General features: G+C 41.6%; 1 protein-coding gene across 1 annotated transcript in view; it reads right to left on the minus strand.

The window, feature by feature from the left end:
• Nucleotides 1-26122, minus strand: part of LOC115542259 (uncharacterized) — a 578272-nt gene that overhangs the window by 410167 nt on the left and 141983 nt on the right. The window contains exons 16-21 of the mRNA XM_030354447.1: nt 25421-25684; nt 12279-12566; nt 11231-11488; nt 10856-10929; nt 9791-9863; nt 8730-8801 (exon numbers count right to left, since the gene is read on the minus strand). Coding sequence (XP_030210307.1) covers nt 8730-8801; nt 9791-9863; nt 10856-10929; nt 11231-11488; nt 12279-12566; nt 25421-25684 — 1029 coding nt within the window. The remainder of the gene's footprint in view (nt 1-8729; nt 8802-9790; nt 9864-10855; nt 10930-11230; nt 11489-12278; nt 12567-25420; nt 25685-26122) is intronic.

A 26122-nucleotide genomic window follows, 5' to 3' on the forward strand; every position in this document is an offset into this window, starting at 1 on the left:
CCATCGGTCAAAGGTCTATGGGAAAATAACACAGTGTTTATGAATGATATAAAACCATAATAAACTCTGTAGGTGGCGAAGAACTAATAATAATAATAACTAGAACTGCAAGCAGTTATGCAGGGGTCCAAGAAGTGTGCATTTCGCCGGCACAACGCGACAAGAAATGTGCGTTTCGCCGGCACAACTCGAAGCAAGTATTCAAAACACAACCGTGAACAACATGTGGATATAAAGGTTTTGACTGTGGGAGCTTCGGTGTGGGAGTTATAGCCTAAAACGTGTTTTCAGAACATTGGCCAAATAGGAGATAGACAATGTCGTCGTTTTTGGCGCCGCCCTGTGGCGAAATTTTCCAAAGACAATTTTCCTTTGCCAAATAACTCCCGCCCACATTAATAATTCTTGGCCATATTTTTTATATAGATTCGGGTTTGCCCCTTGATGGTTTCCCTTGAGTTTGAAGAACATTCCTTTGGCCAATTAGAAGATATACAATTTCCTCGTTTATTGCGCCCCCTAATGGCGAAACATTCCGAATTCTTTATTGAACGCCATTAAGGGTAGCACCGACATGTGTCTAAAATTTGGACTTGATCCGATGTCTAATTTTGGTATTTTCTGAATTTTTGCGTATCGACGTAAAACGTAGCTAATAAACAAATATTCAAAACGCTACCGTTTCGTAGTCGAAGGTCAGATCAAAAAGTGTTTGAGTTTTTCTTTCCGTGTTCGTCTGACGATGTCGTGTGCAAAGTTTGGTGTCGATTGGTCAAGAAATGTGGGAGAAGTAGGGCAAAAACAGTTTTGCGGTTTTCGCGATTTTGCGAAAAAAAATTCTAGACGCAAATGGGCGTGGCCTATGCCAAAAGATGCAGCAGACTCCAGTGAATATGTGCGTACAAGTTTTTGACTGTGGGAGGTTCGGTGTGGGAGTTATAGCCCCAAACGCGTCTTTCCTTGGTATAGCGCCACCTAGTGGCCGGCGTGTCTGGATTTGGTCGTCAGCGTAGTCCGAAGAGACCTGGATCTAGTCATGCAATTGTCGTGTCTGCACCATTTACGGTTCGGGCTGTAGTGCCAGTTTTAGGGGGGTAAGTATAATAAAAATAATAATAACTAGAACTGCAAGCAGTTATGCAGGGGTCCAAGAAGTGTGCATTTCGCCGGCACAACGCGACAAGAAATGTGCATTTCGCCGGCACAACGCGAAGCAAGTATTCAAAACGTTACCGTGAAAAACATGTGGATATAAAGGTTTTGACTGTGGGAGCTTCGGTGTGGGAGTTATAGCCTAAAACGCGTTTTCAGAACATTCCATTGGCCAAATAGGAGATAGACAATGTCGTCGTTTTTTGGCGCCGCCCTGTTGGCGAAATTTTCCCAAGACAATTTTCCTTTGCCAAAAACTCCCGCCCACATTAATAATTCTTGGCCATATTTTCTATATAGAATCGGGTTTGCCCCTTGATGGTTTCCCTTGAGTTTGAAGAACATTCCTTTAGCCAATTAGAAGATATACAATTTCCTCGTTTATTTCGCCCCCTAATGGCGAAATATTCCGAAATCTTTATTGAACGGCATTAAGGGTAGCACCGACATGTGTCTAAAATTTGGACTTGATCCGATGTCTAATTTTGGTATTTTTTGAATTTTTGCGTTTTGACGTAAAACGTAGCTAATAAACAAATATTCAAAATGCTAATGTTTCGTAATCGAAGGTCGGATCAAAAAGTGTTTGAGTTTTTCTTTTCGTTTGCGTCTGACGATGTCGTGTGCAAAGTTTGGTGTTGATTGGTCGAGAAATGTGGGAGGAGTAGGGAAAAACATTTTTGCGGTTTTCGCGATTTTGCGAAAAAAAATTATAGACGCAAATGGGCGTGGCCTATGTCAAAAGATGCAGCAGACTCCAGTGAATATGTGGGTACAAGTTTTTGACTGTGGAAGGTTCGGTGTGGGAGTTATAGCCCCAAACGCGTATTTCTTGGTATAGCGCCACCTAGTGGCCGGCATGTCTGGATTTTGTCGTCTGCCGTCACCTCACCGACCTGGATGTAGTCATGCAATTGGCGTGTCGGCACCATTTACGGTTTGGGCTGTGGTACCACTTCTAGCTGGGAATAATAATAATAGGAAGAAAAATCCTTACAAAAACAATAGGGATCCAACCTGTTGGCTTGGACCCCTAATAAAAATCCTTACAAAAACAATAGGGATCCAACCTGTTGGCTTGGACCCCTAATAATGGATTGAATTTATATAGCACTTTTCTAGACACTCAAGGACACTTTACAGTGAAGGGGGGACCTCACTAACCACCACCAGTGTGTAGCACCCACTTTGGTGATGCACGGCAGCCAATCTGCGCCAGAACGCTCACCACACACCAGCTTGAGGTGGAGAGTGAGGGAAGTAATGAGTCAGCCAATTATACAGGAGGATGATTAGGGGGCCAGATTGAATGGCGTTGTTGGGCGAGCCTTGTTGGGCCAGGACACCGGGGAACCCTACTCTTCACGATAAGTGCCCTGGGATCTTTTTAAGACCTCAGTGAGTCAGGACCTCGGTTTTACGTCTCCTCCGGAGGACGGCACCTTCCACAGCACATTGTCCCTGTCACTGCACTGGGGCATCGGGATTGATGTTAACCTTTGTCAATTGAGTAGGTCCAGACTCTCTGTACAAATGAAATAAAGCACCGGAGTCTGGTAGGACCAGGCTAGGCTGCAGTGTGAATCTTCAAGGAAAAAATAAATGATACAGAAACTATATGGGACCAAGCAGCGAACCCCTAATGGCAGATTTTTTTTTAAAATATTAAGCTTCTATGGCTCTCTGTTAGCAGTAACTGGCAGACGTAAAGGCTGCATGCATTTTAAAATCGACCCGTTGGTGGTGTTACAACTAGGAGTCTCTAGAACAGTAGACAAGACAATATAAAAACAAGCAAGCTATATAAATACATAAAAAAATCTGAAGCATCGCAAATACTTGGTAACAAATGCCAATTGACCCCAACTGTGTGGAAAACAGGAAATCATTTGGCACTTTCAGCTACAACCACACGTGTTTCGCAGCAGACATCCTGCTGCATGTCTGATCTTTGGTTGGCCAATTTACAGATGATTCAGTGAGTGCAGCAACCTCATTGCTCTTGTTGATAGAAACATGGAGTGGTCTGCAGTCCCATCAACAATCAACTAGTTCCACTTGTTGGACGATCAGAGGCGGCTTAGTAGATGCGCGGACTGCAACAATCCAGTGGCCACTCTGGGTGACTACTTATAGGTCTTCATTTGAATCTGGATTATTTAATGTTTCCATCTCCAAATCCCCAGTTACTGTGAAAGAAACAAAAACACATGCAATTAACACTAAGCTAAGTTAAGTTAAGTTGTTAGTTTGATTCCACAGTGTAATAGTGAAACTATTTATTAAGGAAGGCACTCAAATCATGCAATCGGGAGTCGGTTCAAGAAGCAAGTTCAGGACAATGAAAATGATAGTGAGTATTGGTCAGGGTGACCTGTAAAGAAGTCAAGCCTGTAGGACTGTTTTATCTCAGACTGTTCAAACTTTAAAGGTCATGGTGTTGTTTTGATCACTCTATGTGTGAGCAGAAACTTAATAATAATAGAAGTCATTATAATTGGTGTTAGCTCTAATACAGTGTCAGGTCCAATGAGGTAATAATGTGAGCTTTAATATGGTCTAATTAGTTAAAAGATTAATTGACATCAATGTGTAGGTTGAGCGTTCTTATTATTACGGAGGGGCTTTCTCGTGATTCTCATTTGAGTTTGAGTTTAGACAGCTATTTGGAACCTGCTTTACTCAGATTGGTCCCTGAGAATTTTACTTAGAAAAAAGGTAAGGTTTATGTTTATACATGTATATATATATAAATATATATATAAACCTTTCAGATTGCGTGGAGTAAACGTTTGGACTAAGGGTAAGAAAGAATGCATTTGATTCTATTATGGATATTTATCAATCATGGAATCAGATAACTCATACTCATAAGCTGTTGGCCTAGCCCTTATTAGTATGTCTTGTTTAATGTTCTTACTTATGTATGGACGGTCCATTTGAAAATGTGAGTTCTGTGCCAGCTACCAATAGAGCCACTCAACCTACAGTTACAGCTAGTTTTGTTTTTGGCTCAGCATTACAGCGTAGCATGTGAGCTAGCTCTATATGGTTTGTGTAATGGGCTAGATAAATTCTCTGTATTACACAGAAAAAAATCAGTCAAATTGCTTTCTTCTGTTCTTCATTGGTTCTAATGTCACGAAGATCCCCAAGACTCACCAGGTTGTTGAGGCAGGAGACTCTCTAGTTCTGGAAACAAACAGAAATAACATCTTTAGTAGATTACTGTTGCCATGGCAAAGGCTTAGGGTATGCTTAAAAAAATAAGTTATTGTTATTCACTATCAAATCGTCAATTTAATGTTGGATATTAAACTAACTCTCGCCTGGTCTCCACCACTATGTAATGAAAGAAAAATATTTATCTAACTATATTTTGTCAACGCTAGTATAATATTTTAACTATGTACATTTTGTCTACAGTTTATAATCATTCAATCAATCAATCAATTGAATTTTTTCCTTGGTAACTATGGTGACTGACCTGCAACTCCATTGGCTGGTTGGACTTGAACAGCCGGTTGGAATGGATCATCTGGTTGGCCTGGATTGGTTGGTTGGACTGGAACAGCTATTTGGACTGGAACAGCTGTTTGGACTGGAACAGCTGGTTGGAGTTGATCAGCTGGTTGGACTTGAACAGCTGGTTGGACTGGAACAGCTGTTTGAACTGGAACAGCTGGTTGGAGTTGATCAGCTGGTTCGACTTGAACAGCTGGTTCGGCTTGAACAGCTGTTTGGACTGGAACAGCTGTTTGGACTACATTGACAAGGACAGGATCGGCAGGCTTCTTGTAAAAAGCTGAGGAGAAACCAAAGAACAAGCTTCATTAGTTTACCGTGGCGGTGATAAGAATGACCACCCTCTCACAGTCATCAACGTGAGCCGGACGGTGGTCTGAAAAGTTGGAAAAGTTTTGTGCAGGATTAGATGTTGGGGAATCCATAATGTTTTCCTTACAAATATACTTTGGAAAATAACGTTTCATGGACATGCTCTTATACACATACAGCTGTCATAGAAAGCCCGGTGTGGCTCTGGAGGTCACAAACTTCCATGAAGGAATAATCCAAATCAGGAAGTGAGTGAAATACTACGCAAAGCACATGGTTAAACCGTGGCCCTGGGATGAACTGAACATCGCCGAAAGGCACTAATTCAACTAATGGGACTGGGGTGCTCTAGAATAGATCATGTGATGTAGATATACATTTAACCGAAAAACACTCACGTATCCACTTCTTTAGACGTATGGAAAATGGATGTTCTGGACCTGGGTCAGGGAGAAAAGGAAAACTTAGGAGAACATTGAGGACACCTAACACTCATTTAATAAAAAAGTAGTCTTGTCATTCATGAAACGCGTCGTGTTCAAGCATTTTAAGTCTTCCATTTGACGGACATTTGGCCCTTTCTTTTGCTATGTTCCAATCACTATAAATACAACTCTATATGTATAATAATAAATATTTGTATGTATTTACCTTTATTTTTAGATATCTATAGTATATATACATATATAAGCTATTGATAGATATATCGCTATATATCTTTCTTGCGAGAGCTAAACGACAGTGTGAGTGTGAAAAAAAAGTTGATGGAATGGATACTTACGACACTTCAGCAGAAAATTACAGCAGCAATTACAGCAACAATGCATAATATAATAATTATTCCGAAAATATCCCAAAAGTTAAACCATCTGCAAGGGGAGAAAATGGAAAGAAACATAAAAGGTACCATCGTGGCATCAACATGCTCACACACACAATGTTAATACTTTGTCTCAACCTGCAACCTTTGCAATAACACACACTTTGATCCGTGACCCAGCAGCATGTAAGTCAGTAAACCTTTCTGTTTCTTTACATGTGAATTAATAGCACAAACTAAAACAAGGTCACAGACCTTATATCCACCTAGCGGCCAGATACGAAGAGTACAACTGAAACGTGCTACACGGCCCCTTAACATATTGACCGGCCTAGCAACCGCAACGTATAACTAAAGGTGGTCAAAGAACGAGCCGCTAACGTGATCCTCTCCGTTCAAAGCAGCTAGCTGACCTGTGCCCAATAGCCCATTGACACACTCATATATATTTGGCCATGAAGCAAGACAAGCTAAATGGAAATTAGCTCTATTGTGCATTTCATTTAGTGGAAGAACGTATAAAATAGATCTAGGCTCTGTACCAATGTTTACAGCAAAATAAGAGAGTCTCAGTTATCTTTGTGTCCCTCCCAATCAGGAATGTAGCACAAAAGACCAAGAATCTCACGCATTTAAAAAAAACAAACAATAACTAATCTTCTCACCCCCATTGGCTGACTCTACATACTGAAGATAATTTGGGAATTTTCCCTCCCCCCCCCCCCACATTTTCTGTCTTGTGTAAGGATCAAGAGAGGGAGATAAATAGCCGGGCTAACGCCAGACCTCATCTCAATCGACATTGAGGAGAGGTCTGGGAACCACACATAAATTTTCTCGATTTGAGGCGTGGTTTACGATTGCCCGGATCAGTTTTTTGGGCGCTTCGAATGTCTATCACATGAGTCGGTAGTACGTAACTCATAGCCATTCGTAATAATTATATCAAATGACGTATGTAGGGGGCCTGCCCGTAATTCCGACACCTCATTGTTCCGACGTCTCAATGGTCCGAAATATTTCCCATTAGATCGACATGCCACACTGCCGACGGGTCAATGTTACGAAAACGTAACCCATTGGTCCGAAGGGCCGTTTGTCCGACTTTTCAAAAAGGAGGCGCATTGGGCCCGGGCCGACGGTTCAATATGCCGAATAGGCCAACATATAAAGAGTTTTATACCTCACTCGCGCTCTCTCTCTCTGTCTTTTGTCACTTTGCTCTCCAATATTCAACGTGAACGTGATATGTAGGCCTAGGTCAGGGATGCCAGGGTGACGGCCCGCGGGCCGTATCCGGCCCGACTGTATGTCACATCCGGCCCGCGGGTGATAAGGCGGGAATATATGTATTTCTTTAATTTTATATTAAAAAAAAAAAATTTAAATACTTTTTTTTTTTTTGGGAATCCGTCAGTTGGTATGTTACTGCTGATGGTCTGTTACGATTCAATAACTTTTCATCCCCCATTCTCCATTCCATTTCGAAACGTGTTTAGAAAACACGCTTGTTTCATTAAAATTGATTAATTTATTAAGGCCGCCACCAGGGGGCGCCCCCAACACTTTTGCCGCCCCCAACGCATTTGCCGCCCTAGGCGATCGCCTAGTTCACCTATGCAAGCCTTCAATAAATAAAATACAATTTATTAACAGTTTACAGTGGTGTTATTTATCATTTATAAATGTAGGCTACTATTACATAGGCCTGCTTTAGGCTATGTAATTGTAGGCCTCATCGTGAGGCTATTTTGGGGCCAATGCAATTTATTTTCGATCGGTAGGCCTTCAAGCATAATTTAAAATAGCCTACCTATCCATGTGTTGAGTCAGTCTTTGGCCTTTTCAGGCCTTTTCAGTCCGATAGTGTAATCCGGCCCCCTGAGATCTCACTTCAAAAAAATCTGGCCCCCTGACCAATTTCACCCTGGCATCCCTGGCCTAGGTTGTATTGTGGTGCTTAGTGAGAGAGCGAGAGAGCGAGAGGGCGAGCGAGCGAGCGAGAGAAAATTCTTTACATGTAGGCCTAATCGGCATATTGAAGCGTCGGCCTAATGGGCCTCTTGTTTGACTTACCGGACAAACGGCCCGTCGGACAAATGGGTTCAGTTTCCGTAACATTGAACCGTCGGTGTAGTGGCATGCCGATCTAATGGGAAATATTTCGGACCATTGAGTTGTCGGAACAATGAGCCGTCGGAATTACGGCATGGCACCGTATGTAGAGCGACAGAAATTCGATGAGGAACAAGACGAAGGGTGTGTCGCATAGACGGCGTCATCGTCTTGCCGTCCCTCCCCGTTCTGTGATTGGTTCCCTATCTCAGGCAAAAATCGGATCCTTGGAAATCCAGGCTGCCTCGTAGCGCAAAATGAAATTGTGCACAAGGCAGCTTGGGTGTACCCAGGCTAAAGAAGATGCATGGATTTTCCTCACTTGATCCATGCATCTCACGCATCATAAAAAAAGAAAATGTAATCATCTCAACCCCATTGGCTGACTTTACATACTGCAGATAATTTGGGACTGGGTTTCCTTCCGTATCTTTGGGTGCCATTTTGGTTGGGTCTGTTTTTGCTGCACCTTTACTAGCCAGTATGCAAATTACTGTGTCTCTCTGATGATCAGTGAGCTTCTCTGGCCACGGTCCCGTGTCCACTGGCACATGCTGGTCTGCAGTGCTCTCACTTTTTCCCCCTTCCTACTCTGTCCCCTCCTCATCCCTCTCCTCACCCTAAGAGCAGCCTTCATTTCACTCACTCTCTTCACCGCCATCATCATCATCCATCACATCGTCTTGCTCACTACCTGCTAAAGGATGACAGACCACTTGATGTTAGTGTTGTTAAGGTGCTTTCAGTTTAAAGTGCAACAAATGATTGTTTGGAATCACTTTGAGTTGCCACTATATGAGCTCACCTCGTCTCCCATCCTCAGTGACACCAGGAGATGAAGTGGGACCTGCCACTGCTCCCCCCTCTGTGACTGTTCCTGAAAATAAGGCTCATGGGTTAAGCTTTGTTCTCTATTTTATTTATTCTTTTACTTATTTAATGTATACGTCAAATGACATTGTAGGTGCAATGCTGATTCATTTATGCTATTGATTATTTCATGTGTATACAGTGACATTATGCTCCAAGCAAGATTCCTCAGTGACAGCCATCAATCTAATCTTCTTATATAAGCTTAAACTGTTGTTGAACCCTGGTTCTTAAATCGTTGTGCTCAGCTTTCTTTTAAAAGATATCAGTCAGGAATTGTTTACCCTCAGCTTGCATCTTTTTTTATTCACTTTCTTTCATTTCTTTTTGTGACCCAGATTTCCCTTTTTGGGGAAAGACCTGACTAACGGGGGCAAATTAGTGCTCCGGCATTAGCAGTTGCTCAACCCGTGATTCGCCGCATAACTGTCTTTGGGAATCCTCGTTCAGTGGTGGAACAAACCGTTTCCTGTCTGCTGTAAGGATCAACAGAGGGAGATACATGGATTTTCCTCTCATTGGTCCATGTATTCACTCATTTAAAAATAAAATAAATCGAATCTTCTCACCCCATTGGCTGACTTTACATTCTGAAAGATAATTTGGGACTGGGTTTCCTTCCATATCTTTGGGTGCAATTTTGGTTGGGTCTCTTTTTGCTGCACCTTTACTAGCCAGTCTGCAAACTACCTGTGTCTCTCTGATGATCAGTGAACTTCTCTGGCCACGGTCCCGTGTCCACTGGCCATGCTGGTCTGCAGTGCTCTCACTTTTTCCCCCTTCCTACTCTGTCCCCTCCCTTCACCTCCATCACCATCCATCACATGTTCTTGCTCACTACCTGCTAAAGGATGATGGTAGCCTCTTAAACTGCTTATAACTTAACATACAATAAAACAGGCCACTTGATGTTAGTGTTGATTAAGCTGCTTTCAGTTTAAAGTGCACCAAATGATTGTTTGGAATCCACTTTGAGTTGCCACTATATGAGCTCACCTCGTCTCCCATCCTCAGTGACACCAGCAGATGAAGTGGGACCTGCCACTGCTCCCCCCTCTGTGGACTGCTCCTGAAAATAAGGCTCATGGGTTAAGCTTGGTTCTCGATTTATTTATTTATAGTTCTTTTAATTATTTAATGTGTATGTCAAATGACATTGTAGGTGCAATCTGATTCATTTATGCTATTGATTATTTCATGTGTATACAGTGCCATTATGCTCCAAGCAAGATTCCTCACTGACAGCCATCAATCTAATCTTCTGATATAAGCTTAAACTGTTGTTGAACCCTGGTTCTTAAATTGTTGTGCTCAGCTTTCTTTTAAAAGATATCAGTCAGGAATAGTTTACCCTCAGCTTGCATCTGTTTTATTCACTTTCTTTCATTTCTTTTTTGTGACCCAGATTTCCCTTTTTGGGGAAAAGACCTGACTAACGGGGGGCAAATTAGTGCTCCGGCATTAGCAGTCGCTCAACCCGCGATTCGCCTCATAACTGTTTTTGGGAATCCTCGTTCAATGGTGAAATGAACCGATTTCTGTCAGCTGTAAGGATCAACAGAGGGAGACACATGGATTTTCCTCCCTTGGTCCATGTATTTTACGCATTTAAAAGAAAATAAATCGATCTTCTCACCCCCATTGGCTTACTTTACATTCTGAAGATAATTTGGGACTGTGTTTCCTTCCATATCTTGGGTGCCACTTTGGTTGGGTCTGTTTTTGCTGCACCTTTACTAGCCAGTCTGCAAACTACTGTGTCTCTCTGATGATCAGTGAACTTCTCTGGCCACGGTCCCGTGTCCACTGGCACATGCTGGTCTGCAGTGCTCTCACTTTTTCCCCCTTCCTACTCCTGTCCCCTCCCTTCACCTCCATCACCATCCATCACATGTTCTTGCTCACTACCTGCTAAAAGATGATGGTAGCCTCTGAACCAGCTTATAACTTAACATACAATAAAACAGGCCACTTGATGTTAGTGTTGATAAGCTGCTTTCAGTTTAAAGTTCAACAAAAGATTGTTTGGAATCACTTTGAGTTGCCACTATATGAGCTCACCTCGTCTCCCATCCTCAGTGGACACCAGGAGATGAAGTGGGACCTGCCACTGCTTCCCACCTCTGTGGCTGCTCCTGAAATAAGGCTCATGGGTTAAGCTCGGTTCTCTGTTTTATTTATTTAATACATATGTCAAATGACATTGTAGGTGTAATGCTGATTCATTTATGCTATTCATTAATTCATGTTTATACAGTGACATTATGCTCCAAGCAAGATTCCTCGCTGACAGCCATCAATCTAAACAAATAGAATCCTCATTCAGTGGTAGAATTTATTCATTTTTGTCCTGTCTTCCACTATTATAATTTTTATAAACAAAGTTAAGTCATCCATAATGTTGAAATCACTTCAGACCCTTCAGCGGGGACATACCTGGTGGTTTATAGAGTGGATTTTCCATGGGCAGGCTGGTGTTGCTGGTCCTCACACGGGTCTTCAGCCTGCAGGAGAACTTTTCAGGGGTATCAGAACTGCTGATATTCTTCAGCTCGTCACCCTCAGTCCACTCTCCTTCATCTTCCTTCCATTCGTAGGAGACCGGTCTCAGATCCTGGGTGTCCGCGGTACACTTCAAAGTACAAGTGACGTTACACAGCGGCTGGGTCTCTATACTGGGCGTCGGAGGGGGCCCTGGTCGGGTGAAAAGAACACAAGAACATCATTGTGTATCTGCACCCCTGAAGTACAAGGTCACATCTCCCCATGTCAGGAGGATAAAACCACACACTTTGTTTAACTTTAAGGATACTTTGTATAACTCAATCTCTATGAAATCTCTCTCTTATTTGTGCTTAGTGTTGCTCAGTCTATCGTTTCAAACTCGTCTGCAGTACGTAGAAAAGCTATAGAGGCTTAGTGAAGGACACCAGCCCCTCTCTCTATGGAGGGTTAAGTTCTGCCCTCACCCAGAATCTGCCTGCCCTCAAAAATGAAATTATTTATTTCATTTCTATGCACATTTGCGAACCGCGGGTAGAAGGTTAGGTTACATTTGGTCTGAAATCCTGAATATCCCAGCACTGCATATGCAGCCCAGCCACATCATCACCATTGGAGCACAAATTGTCAGTGCCAAATGATAAGATACATGCTCAAGAGAGACGCTGATTTGTTCTATTGCTATTTATTGACATTTGTAATTTCTTTCACTTCATGTTCGCTCGCCTCAAGACTATTTTATAACATAGCCTAACTGGCTGCACTACCGAGTACATTACTAATGAAGATCTAATACTGTCTCAGCGGTGAGGCTAAAAGCAAATGTCAGGCCAACTCTGGACAATAAAGTCCTATTCTATTCTAATGACTTGGTTGTATTTGAAATGAGATGAGATAAACCTGATTTCTTTGGGGCTCAGACCAATAGGCAGATATCCCCCCCCCCCCCCCCCCCCCCCCCCCCACAGACACACACACTTACTGATGACTTTAACCTCATGAGTCCCGACTGTTCCAAGATTCGTCTCCACGGAGAACTGTCCGCTATCTGCCAAGGTCAAACGATTGATGACCAACCGCAGGGTTTGTGGATCCAACGTTGTGCGTCCTCTGAATGACCCATAGTATGTATGGCCGCTCGGATCCCAATCCACCACCAAGGCGGTGCCGTACTTCCACCTGATGCTGTTGATTGGTTGTTGAACAGTGGAAACGTCTGGCTCCAAGGTGAGCGGTGTTCCCACTTCAAAATATTTAGGTTCTCCTTGAGCTGCAACAAAAAACAAAAACTTGTTATGCAGAAAACTGGACAACATTTCGCAGTCTGCCATGCTTAGTGCTCATTGATGACAAACGTTGATTTGTGTGACACTAAAAGTCAGCAGGTGCAAAGAGGATGACCCACGCTGTCCGTAGCGTGGTGGCCGCCGACCTGTTTTTAATTTGTTATTTAATATAATAATAATCTTTCTCATTTTGAAAAAGAATCTGTGTTAATTAAATGTTAATTACATGAAAATAATGAATTTACGGTACTTTAGAAAGTGTTTCGAACTCTCCAGAAAGATATGTATATGCCGTTTCACGTTCAACGTTTATCGTTTGGGTCTTCCCGGGACTCCAGTTCATTCAGCCCAACCGTACTGGAATTTAAGCCAAGGGTTATGCCCAAATCCAATTCTACAGGAACTAGAATTTTGCAACACAATTATCTTCATATGACCCATATTTGAATACTGTCCCCTCATGACATACCTGGTGGTTTAGACTGGATTGTCCTAATATATATATCTATTAGTGCCGTCAAGCGATTAAAATATTGAATCGCGATAAATCACATTAATGTCATAGTTATCTTTTTTTCTATGCTAAATATCCCTTGATTTCTTTGTCCGATTAATTTTTCTCATTTAAATGCTCTTATCAACATGGAGAAGTGCATTGGCTTGTCTTGTGCAAATGTTTTTTTATTGATAACAACATTGGCATATACTGATCAAAACAGGATGATACAAAAAAAAAAGCCTATAGTGCAATTAAACGATGAATATACAAACATACTGCCTTGAACATAGCAGTCAGGCTACTGCTTATTTGTTTTTAGCCAAAAAACAAAAAAAATTGACGCCGTTAAAATTGGTTTGCGTCAACTCCGTTAATAACGCGTTTAACTGACAGCACTAGTATCTATACATAAATTAGGCCTTATTTATTATTATTAATTATTTTATTAAAATTTAACAAGAACATTTAACATTGAAGAACTAGACTGGGGCTGCTAGGGGCTATTTTCAGCCCAATCTGGCAACACTGTAGCCTGGTCGCTTGCGACAATCGGGCGGCAGTCAAACGTCTTGCTTTCACAACGCCGCGTGGCTACTCGCCGCCCACTTGAACGCGCACAGATTTTGCCCTTCCGCTCAGCTTTCCCTGTGTTGAAACTTTCGGCAGCAGTGGCAGCAGCTGTTGTGCGGCAGCAGCGGTTGTGCGGCAGCAGCGGTTGTTGTGCGGCAGCAGCGGTTGTGCGGCAGCAGCGGTTGCCGGCAACTGCCCTTATAACCGCCTCGCTGCCGGAGGGTTCAGCGCGGCGGTGTGAAGGGCCAGGCGCTTTCAACAGCGGCTGCTGCTGCTGCGGCTGCTGCGGCCGAAAGTTTCAACACGGGGAAAGCTCAGCGGTAGGGCAAAATCTTTGCACGTTCACAAGGGCGGCAACCGCTTCCTGGTCTACAGCCGCTTTGTTAGCCGCCTCCCCTCTGCCGCACTTCCCTCATTGAAATGAATGGAGGCGGCGAGTTGCCGCGCGGCGGTGTAAAAGCAGCTGGGCGGTTGCCGCGCAAGCACCTGTTTTAAGTTAACGCGGAAGTCGAGCCAGACTGCAGCCTGCTTGAAAACCATCACTCATTATACTCAACTCCGTTAATATCGTTACATTAACAGTCAAACTTCGAACAATCTATACGATCACAGAGACGGAACAGATATAAACTGGCAGCGTAGGCCTACATGTTTGAGTATGAAATAGATTCAGACGATGTGTGTTCGGAGAGAGGAGCGGTTCAGTGTGATGTAAAACAATTACCTACCAGCCAGGACTCCCACGACGGCCGACAGCCAGAAGAAGAGGGTACTGGATAACTTCATGTTAACCAGATGTTAAACACGCAACAATAATACTAAAGCATTAACAGTGGTGGGCAGAGTAGCTAAAAAATGTACTCAAGTAAAAGTACTGTTACTTTAAGATTATAATTACTCAAGTAGAAGTAAAAGTACTCGTAAAAATAATTACTTAAGTAAGAGTAAAAAAGTATGCAGTGAAAAGACTACTCAAGTACTCAAGAGTACAAGTACTGAGTTGCTCCGATTTATTTTTTAAATAAACAGAGCAACACAAACGGTACAAAATAGACACTAACAAAATATAAAACAGCAATGTTCAAATAAAGATAATGTAAATAACATCCTTTAAATAAAATAAATAAGGTCTTTAAAAATAAAATGTATAACCCTTGAACTAAAACAATAACAAATTAAATCTTTGCAAAATTAAATACATCAACCTTTAAATAAAATTAAAATAAATTCGGTTTATCCAAAATTATATTAATTAAAACCAATACACGTATAACTGTTAACTAACATTATTAACAAAGTACATCCATGGAATCAGCCGTTCAAAACCAGTCTGCATGAATCGTATGACAACTGGATGGCAGGGGATGCGGACAAGGAATACACCGCAGGGGAAAACATGAGAGCCCCAGTTCGCCGCATAGTAGCCTGGGTGCTTTTAAGCATGGAATTCCCTGTGGCCCGTTAACGTTTCGGGGGGCGCCGGGTCAACGTCGCAACCAATTCGGTTTTGTCTAGAGGGGAGTAACTGAGCGCCCCCTCCCGAAGTGGCACAGCCCAGGTCGGCCTTGAACTGCGATTGGTCAGAAAGACGTTACAGCTAATGACAACATTGAACTCCCATGCAGGCTCGAACAGAGTGACACACACACACACACACACACACACACACACACACACACACACACACACACACACACACACACACACACACACACACACACACACACACACACACACACACACACACACACACACACACACACACACACACACACACACACACACACACAGTTTTTCACCCAGTCCGTATCCAGCTTATTTTCCCAACTCTCCCGATTACCACTCTGCGTTGTGCGTGCGTGCCTGTGCAGGCGTTATTCAATTGCCTCTAGGCCGCTTGTACCCGCGATCTCGTCCTTTCGGCCATCACCCAACCCTCATGACCATAGGTGAGGATAGGAACGAAGATCGACCGGTAGATCGAGAGCTTTGCCTTGCGACTCAGCTCTCTTTTCGTAACAACGGTGCGGTAAAGCGAACGCAATACCGCCCCCGCTGCTCCGATTCTCCGGCCAATCTCACGCTCCATAGTACCCTCACTCGCGAACAAGACCCCGAGGTACTTGAACTCCTTCACTTGGGCTAAGGAATATTCACGTGATAGAAATAGATCTCGCATGTAATAAAAGAAAAGATCTAAAAAAACAAAGTAACGACCGTCACGTAGCCAAATGGAACGGCGTAAAAGTACCGTTCTTTCTTCAAATATTTACTCAAGTAAAAGTAAAAGTATGTTGCAATAAAACTACTCCTAAAATTACAATTTATCCAAAAAGTTACTCAAGTATTTGTAACGGAGTAAATGTAGCGCGTTCCTACCCACCTCTGAGCATTAACAAGAAGGTCCACCGAGGGCATACACACAGCTTTCACAGAATGAGGAAGATGAAGTCGAGTCAATTTGTTTTTTTACAAACTCCACCACATGGTGGTTGCACAACCACATACACATCCTGCACACAGTAACACACGCAAACACACCCACACCCACACCCACACCCACACACACACACACACACATGTATTATCAGGCCCGCTGCTAAGCTTTTAGAGGCTCTAAGAATTATTTGTCATAAATTGGTCCCACACACACATGTCATCATAGAGTATAAAAATAACATCCTCAGCAGCCCCATCAGTAATATATAAAGTAAGATATAAAGGCCAAAGTAATATATACAACATTCCTAGCATTACAATATAATAACAACTGCAGGCTCCAAAGATGAAAGTGAATATGCACATGAATAAGGTATAAAAGGAAGTCATCAAAACAAACAAACCTCCACACAACTATTTTTCACACACCCAAAAACGACCTCAAAATGCAGTATTGTCCTTATCAGAATATTTTCCCTACACTATGCAGAACTGTAACAGTTGGATAGAAAGTCAGTTTATATACAAACATTTCAGCCAGTGTACCCTCAGGATGGCGGTATAGCGAGCACAGCTCAGAGTGGGTTTTACATGCACCACAATGATACCATTCCCAGATTCCTCCAATCGTTTCATGAATTTAAACATACGATTTCTTGAAAGTGAATGGAATGTGCTCACTCCTGCAGTGGCTGCCACTGCCCCCTCTTGGTAAGGATGCGCATAGCATCATTGTACGCAACTTTCAGCCTCTGCATGCCAGATCTTTTGTAGCTTGACCATAAATGGGCACAGTATAGCGGCTGCGGTAGGTATACAATATGCTTTGAACAGGGCTACCTTCACCAGTGGTTAACAAAAGCTGAACTTGCGGGCAGTGGTGTTTGCCTGGGTGTATAGTTTGCAGCAGGGGCGATTCTAGGTTCTGACTTTTGGGGGGGCTCAACCCAAGGAAGCCACAGGGGTCTATGAAGTATATAAAGTCCTGTCCACGATTTTTTTATTCCACAACCTTTATTTTCTTAGTTACTATGCTGTTGTATGTCTAAGCCAATAGCTGGCAGTGTCAGCTAAATAATGCAGTTCTGAACCACTAAAGTGATGAAAGGAAAAAAGACTGTTTGGATGAAGGAATAATCAATGGATGTGAACTGTAATAAAAAATTTGAGGTGCATTCAATTTCCTTTGTGTAAGTTTCACTCATAAATGACCATATTTCCCCCTTTTTTTATTTACACAGTTACTGAAACACATTGGTACAACATGTACTAGATTAATAATATATATATACCTACCACTATTTCGGTAGCACTAAACTATGTTGTCTCATTTTCAGGGACCCATACATTTTTATAAAACTTCTGATGCAAACAAATCTTGTTCTGATGCAGACAAAGGGTGCTAATTTTCAGTTTAAAAAAAAATTGTGGCATTATTTTATCAGCTGAGGGCGTTTTCATTGCCATAACAACGTGAGCTAATCAACAAGTAGGCCTACAACATGTTCTAGACCAGTGGTTCTCAATTATTTAGTCATTCCCCCCCTAGGAGACAGACATTTTTTCGCGCCCTCCCTGAATTGAAATAGCCTACTATTGAGAACCTGCTAATATTTATTTATTTAGATTAATAAAATTAGCGGAGATAACATCTGCAACAAATTAAAACAATTTCCAGGTTCAGTTTATTAACTCAATTTGTAACATTTAAACAAGACTGCTAAGTCTGTGTGGATCTCAAAACAGAGAAACAAGAGCAAATGATTCACTTGGGTTTGCATTTAATTACAAATATCTTTAAACAGTAAACATCGGTCCCTTGTCAGCTTCATCAGCTTATTCCCTTTCAAAAAAATAATATATGTTCATCTTTCAAGCATGAGTAAAGACACCAAGTCCATCTGTCTTTTTTGATCCACTTTGTAAGATCAAAATTCTTGTAAAACTTCTGACCCTTGGTATTGTGTTTAGTTAAAATAAAATAAGTAACTTATTAAAATAAATAAATAAATAAATAAATAAGTAAATAAGACACTAAGTCCCGTCCGACACCTTTTATCAGCTGAGGGCGTTTTCATGAGTCTCATAGTATTAGAACATGTTGTACTTGTTGATTAGCTCACGTTGATATGGAAATGAATATGCCCTCAGCTGATAAAATAATGCCAGCGTTTTATTTTAACTGAAAATTAGCACCCATGTCAACTGTTATAACAACCAGCTATGTTATAACATGACCAGGTAATAATAATAATAATCATGGCGCTGTCCGTCCTTCGTGAGACAGCCCATCTAGCGAGCAGTTCAAGAGGATATCAGTTGAAGCTGCATGTTGAACGGACATATTAAAGATAGTATTAACTTTCCTAGCAAACGTCTACTCGTTGTATTTCATATACAGAAAGAAACGTTACTGCTTAGTTTGTGTGTAAGTGTAAGAAAGGACAAATGCATACATAGAGGACAAACAGTGAGCAGAGGCCACCCACATGTTTGTAAACTGCTGCTTCTCCTAGTTTTTATCCAAAAGAGTTGACATCAAAATGTTCAGCTCCTTCTGTCACTCACGTTTACATCTGGAAGGGACGTGATTTAAAGTCTTAAGTTATTGGTTTGAGAGTCATGCTCCCCATTCATACACTTATATCATAGAAGCAATCTGTAATATCACATTTTTTACAACTTTTGGTTTACATTACATTCCAATTTATTTTTGCAGTATGGCATGGTCCACCTTACCAATCACAGAATTCATTGTTCACAAACCTATTTCAGTTTTATTTTCTGAAGGTTTTATCCTTTACATTGTAGAGTGAGTAAAACAGGAAGGTAGGATGGAGAAGGGAGGACATGGAGCATCTCTCTCATTCACTCACTCACTCACCAAAATATTTGTGATTAAAATGAAAAATCTGTGATTAAAATGAAAAATGAACCAGGAATTTAATATTTCTGATTCGGCCATGTAATCTATTAAGAAAAATGATGAAACAATGTGTAACTAGCCTTGAAATATCTGGTTTGCGGCTTTACTGAGATGAAGCCAAACACAGAATGACTTAAGTTAATCACAAACATCTTGTTTAACATTCGGATGCGATGTCTCTCTATACATTGTTTCAGCAGTGAGTCACAATCATTTAAGCTGCCGTTTGGCTTAAAGTCCAATCAACGTGTTCCAGGTCTTTGACATTCAGAGGCGGCCTAGTAGACAGCTACAATCACTTTGGGTGACTACTTAAAAAAAACTTTTACTACTTTCTTAAAAGAATTGCAGTGAGTCACAGTAATTTAAGCAGCCGTTTGGCTTAAAGGCTGCTTCATTGTGTCCCAACTGCCCTTCACAACTGAGTGGTAATTCAATTAACACTAAGCTTCACAGAGCAAGCAGTGGGGCACTTTTCATTGATTGTTGACACATACTGGTGAATAGCAAAAGCTATACAGGCTGTAACAGTAGCATTAGCTCAACGTTTGATCTAGACAGGACGACAAAATAATATAAAAATAATAATAATATAAAAACAGCAAGCTGTATGAATGCATACAAAAATCTGAAGCATCGCAAATACTTTGTAACAAAGGCCAATTGACTCCACCTGTGTGGAAAACAGGAAATCAGTGTCCACTTTCTGCTACGACCACGCATGTGTCACAGCAGACATCCATGTGCCTGATCTTTGGTGGGTAATTTACAGATGATTCCTTGAGTGCAGCGACTTCATTGATCTTGTGGAGAGAAACATGGAGTGGTCTGCAGTCCCATCAACGTGTTCCAGGTCTTGGACATAAAGAGGCGGCCTATTAGACAGCAGTAATCACTTTGGGTGACTACTTTCAATCATTCATTTCCCCAACTCCCCATCCCCAGGGCCTGTGAAAGACACACAAAACGTGTTACCACTTAATTTCCATGTTTAGATAATTCAACAACTTGTTTCTCAACAAAGTATTTATTTTAAATCCAAATCTTAATCTAAACAGACTTTTTAATTACTATACCACGGAAGGAAGGCAACTGAATCAACGTCTTCCAGCCAGGTAAAAATACCAAAAATCTATAAACATGACCCTATTGAATTATTCTACTTTTATCGATCCCGTGCATGTCATTGATAGGTCTTGATGCGTTCTATTAGGTTTGACCGTTCTCCACTAGTTGCCCATTATGACAACAACAAAAAACAACAACAGAATAATATTGACATGATAATTCTGGCAAATACACCACAATCAGGGAAAAGACAGAGTGCTGAAAATCTAGCCATTTGTGACATCCCAAATAGGAGCATCCACCCCGTGTAAGGAGGTGATGTGTGTACTAAATCAACTTGTTGGGCTGGAGTTGAACCCTCCATCACACATCTGAAGGCTACGTTTACACGATGACGGTCTGAACAGAAGACGCAAAAGTGGCGTTGCGTCTTCACTTTTTATTCCGCGTTTAGACGAGCGTTTTTGGGAGGAAATCTGCATGCATACGGTGACGCAAAAGTGTGTGGAATTCGATTGGGTATGCATGCCAGGCTACTAGGTGGTGCTGTGATAGACTATCACACAACACCGCCATGTCTGAGCGCATGCGTAGAATCTTCCTTCTCTTATCCGTGCCGCAAAAACCGAAAAAATCCTTCTCTGTTCAGTAATACTATCTGTAAATATCCTGTACATTTTGTTGAAATACTCCTGTATGCTTGTTAGAGCTGCCAGAGCAGCTTGAAGGTCCCACGCATGGAAATAATCTGACATGTTTGTTTATTTCCTTGTACTGGCACATGTATGTGACGTAAACGCGTACGCGACGTGAGCAGATCTGAGCAGTGTTTTGCCTCTTGGCAGTTCAGACGGAAATGCTACGGCGGAGCGTATTCAACTTTTCTATGGCAAGCCATCCCCGCCAGAAAACGCCATCATTTAGACGCGTATCACCTTCATTACGCCGTAAAAAACGCTGTAAAATGTAGAAAAACTACGTATTTTACGCCGTCATGCGCAAAAAAACACAGTTTTTCACGCCGCAATTAAGCCTTTCAAGAGCGCGCGTAAAAAGTGCCGTTTTGAACATCAAACCGCCCGTAAAATATGGCGCTTTTGTGCACATTACAACAGCGTAAAATACGGCGTTTCTCTAGTATGCTAATAATCTCCACCCTTCTTTTCTCTCAGCCAATGCATTTGAAGTGTTTGCGCCCAATCGCTGAACAAGACAAGCAGACCAAATCAGTTCAGCACAGATCTCCTCTCATTTGGCGTTAGTTGTAGCGTCATATAGATATATATATTAGTAAATGCAGTTTCAAAGTTGTGATAACCGTGGTCCATACGATAGAGACACTTGCTCTGTAGGCAAAAGGTTGTTGGATCGAATCCATTTATTGTCCGATTTGTGCTTTTGTCAGATGGTCACGCTTTTATGTTCGCAATGCTTTTTAGTCCGCAAGTCTGTCCTCCTGTGTTATAAGTTCCAAATTCAGTTCCTTTTTAGTCAGCCAGCCAGATCATCTAGGTGTCTTGTTACACGCTTTATAAGTTAATTATATTTAAATTATTACAGCCATGGAGCCTTTATTTTCGTGGAGTTATCGTTACATCCTCTCTTGTTCAATCGATATAAATACACAGTGGAAAGGAGTGAGAGGGAGCCATAGAGAGATATGATGAACTGGGGAGCCAAGTAGCCTAACTGATAGGCTTAAGAGGCCCATCAGCCCATCATTCTTTCGAAACTTCGTAAAAAATGACAGTTTTTCCCAAAACTCCTCTTTACATGAACGCGCGTGCACTGCTCTAACAACGTTCAGAGGCTTGTAACAGTCTACTGAGTCTGACACAGTGCTTAAATGGGCTCTGTATGAGGGGGAGACGCAGGAATGTTGTTGGATTCAACTATTTGTGCATGGAAGCAAAAAAATATCCCCCCATCAAGGCCAACAGCAGAGTAGCCTACGAAAAGAATAGACTAATATGAATGCTTCAAATATTAAAACCCGATTGATTAGGCCTATAGGCCGACATATGCTATATCAGTCCTAATCCTGAACGCACCGTGCGTACACGCACGGCATTTTCCCCCAGGCAGACAGACAGACACTTTATTTACCCCAAACTAATTTTCATAATCCAGCAGGTTACACAATACAAATAATTCTTTCGCAAATACAGACAGCCTATACAGTAGGCTAATACAGCGCCCACCTCAGCAAAAGGTAAAATGTAAAAAGATATAAGCTACATTTAAAATACAGATGCTGTAGCCTACATAAAAATACAGATGCCACATGAAATATGAAAATAGGATACAATGTATAAATATGCAAAACTAGAATATAACTAGGCTATAATGAGAATACTTGGTTACAGCTGTGCAATGACTATCCTCCTAAATTAATATTTTTTAGTTAGATGGAAAGATTTTTGTCCATGGAATGACCCTGTCACTTTACTGCCACACACACGTGTGTGTCAGTAAAGTGATGAGGTAGGAGAATCCGTGTATGGTTCGTTCTTTGAATATTCCGATTTAAAACAAAATCAGGGCAAACAATTAACAGGATTGTTTTTTGGTTTTTCTGATTTGGTTTTGAAACTGAAAAAGGGCCAAAGGAATAAACAAATAAACGGCATTTGATTTTGTGTTTGTGTGTTGGTTTTTAAAACCCGAAACAGAAAAACAAATAGGGCCTACATACATTTATAGTTAAAGGCTACACCAGAAGGCAGAACACAGCGAAGAAAAAAGAGCCAACCACCTAAACCAGCAATAGACTAATTGCTGGTTTAGGTGTCTAATTATATGAAGCCTTAGTTATGGCCGCACTTGAACCTTATGGTGATTTTATTCGTGAACTATTTGACACTGGAAAGACACACGACGCGATCAGTACCGCTCTAAAGCAATCTGGTGCCCCGAAGTGCTCCGTTATGAAGGTGAGGAGGTTCTGTGTGGAGCACAACCTTCGAAGAAGAAATCTAGTTTCCGATTTAGTTTCAGATCGTCCACTCGCAGACTAAGTCACCGGCTCCCATGGGAAACAATAAAGCTGGCCATTGTAGAATGCGAGAGACTCGATGAAACGTTTGAATCGTCTTTATATGTATTATTATTATTTATTTTTTAAACAACCTCTTGCCTACAGAGCAAGCGTCTCTATCGATTGGGCCACGGCCACGGTGACCACACTGTTGGAACTGGATTTACTGATATATATCTATTAGAGCTGTCAGTTAAACGCGTTATTAACGGCGTTAACGCAAACCAAATTTAACGGCGTTAAAAAAATTATCGCTCGATTAACGCAAAAAACTTTTTTTTTTTTTTTTCTTTGGCTCAAAACAAAGAAGCAGTAGCCTGACTTCTATGTTCAAATGGCATTTGTTCAAAGCAGTCGTTTAATTGCACTATAGGCTCTTTTTTTGTATCGTCCTGTTTTGATCAGTATATGCCAATGTTGTTATCAATAAAAAATCATTTGCACAAGGCAAGCCGATACACTTCACCATGTTGATAAGAGAATTAAAATGAGAAGAATTATGGGACAAAAAAATCAAGGGATATTTAGCATAGAAAAAGAATTTGCGATTAATCGCGATTAATGTGAGTTAACTATGACATTAATGCGATTAATCACGATTAAATATTTTAATCGCTTGACAGCTCTAATATCTATATGACGCTACAACTAACAACAAATGAGAGGAGAACGGCTCAAAGCAGATCTGTGCTAAACTGATTTGGTCTGCTTGTCTTGTTCAGCGATTGGGCGCAAACACTTCAAATGCATTGGCTGGGAGAAAAGCAGGGCGGAGATTATTAGCATACTAGAGAGACGCTGTATTTTACGCCGTTGAGATGTGCACAAAAGCGGCGTATTTTACGCGTGGTTTGATGTTCAAAACTGCGCTTTTTACGCGTGCTCTTGAAAGGCTTAATTGCGGCACTTTTTTGCGCATGACGGCGTAAAATACAGCGTTTTTCTACATTTTACGGCGTTTTTTACGGCGTAATGAAGGTGATACGTGTCTAAATGATGCCGTTTTCTGGCGAGGATAGCTTACCATACTTTTCCACCCTGGAGGGTGGTTTCAGATTTATGCGTTTTCATGCCCCAAAATCGCCGTCACCGTCTAAACGAAAGGCACTTCCGATAAAATATTTTGTCTTTTTCACCCGCAAGCGCCCTCGTGTAAACGGGGCCTCTAGTCGAACACACTTGTGTGAGGTCAGAAAAGAGTTTGTTTTGAAACAACCTGCATTGGCTCATCAACCTGGCACGTTTTTGTTGTTGAAATAGGCTGGCATGGTGAGAAAGGGAAAATCCATTGGACATTGGACATTGGCCATGTTGTCCCTCCATGCAGTTATTTTCTTTTTGCCATGTACCAATCAGTATGTGTATAAATCTATAAATAAATGTGTAACTATAAATAGATGTATAAATCTATGTCTATACATGTATATATTATTATTATTATTATATATATGCATATAGGAATATGGAAAGCTATCGATATATATCTGTATATATCTTTCTTGCAAGACTTAGAGCTAAACAAGTGTGAGTGTGAAATAGTTGATTGAATGGATACTTACGGCTCTTCACCAGAGATGACATTAATAACTGCAATTACAGCAATTACAGCAACAACGCATAATATGCCAATACGTATTCCGAAAATGTCCCCTAAAGTCAAACCATCTGCAAGGAGAGAAAATGGAAATAAACATAAGGTACCATCATGTCATCAAAATGCTAACACACAACGTTAATCCTTTTACAACAACACACAATTGGAAAACAACCCCTCCACTTTGATCCGTAAGCCAGCAGCACGAAAGTCAGGCTTCTTTGTGTTTCTTTACATGTGAAGCGCAGAAAGCAGCTAGCTGGCCACTGCAGCCTTATGAAGAGTCAAAAGTGCCCAGTAGCCCACGAGCCCCTAACGTGATCCATTCTGTTCAAAGCAGCTAGCTGGCCACTGCAGCCTTATGAAGAGTCAAAAGTGCCCAGTAGCCCATTTACTCCTATGTCTTCGGCCATGAAGTAAGACAAGTTAAATTGAAATAAGCTGCTAGGGGCTAATTCCAGCCCAATCTGGCAACACTGCCTCCTGGTCGCTTGTGACATACTGTATATAAATAGATCTGGGCTCGGCATCAATGTTTACAGAAAAATAGGAGAGTGTCAGGTATCTATGTGTCCCTCCCAATCAGCAATGTAGCTTCTACCTAACTTCTACAACTTCTCAAATCCAATTCTACAGGAACTAGAATTTTGCAACACAATTATCTTCTTATGACCCCTGTTTGAATACTGTCCACTCGTGACATACCTGGTACTGGTTTATAGAGTGGATTGTCCTTGGCGATGCTGGCATTACTGGTCCTCACAGGGGTCTTCAGCCTGCAGGAGAACTTCTCAGGGGGTTTGGAAATCTCCATAACCTTCAGCTCGTCACCCTCGGTCCACTCTCCTTCGTCTTTCTTCCATTCGTAGGAGACCGGTCCCAGATCTGTGGTGTCTGCGGTACACTTCAAAGTACAAATTACGTCACACACCAGCGGCTGGGTCTTTATACTGGGCGTCGGAGGGGGCTCTGGTCAGGTGAAAAGAACACAAGAACAGAGATGAGGTCTTCCCTTTGCTGTGTATCATCTACAGCAAAGGGAAGCCCCCCCCCCCTTTTCCGCCAGTGCAGAAATCAGTCTGTCTTTCTGTCTGCAGTCTAGACCCCTGTCACTTTTCATATATTTGCCTATGCGTAAAGGCAAACCGATGGTAAAGGTTTGGTTACATTTCATCTAAATATCAGTCGTAAGATATGGGCCCATTTGTTTTATTGTCCTAGTGGCCCAGGCCATTCGTTTAGCCAATTTCTTTAGGCTTTTACGGAAATGTCTTAAGGCTTTTACAGACCTAAACTGGTTGCACTACCGCGTACATTACAAATGCAGATCTGACTCCTTTTTGATCTCTCAGAGGTGAGGACACTTAAGTTTACCATTTACCAATGACATTTTGGTATTTGCTCATT

This window comes from Gadus morhua, chromosome 4, assembly GCF_902167405.1.
Source record: "Gadus morhua chromosome 4, gadMor3.0, whole genome shotgun sequence".
Lineage (NCBI taxonomy): Eukaryota > Metazoa > Chordata > Actinopteri > Gadiformes > Gadidae > Gadus > Gadus morhua.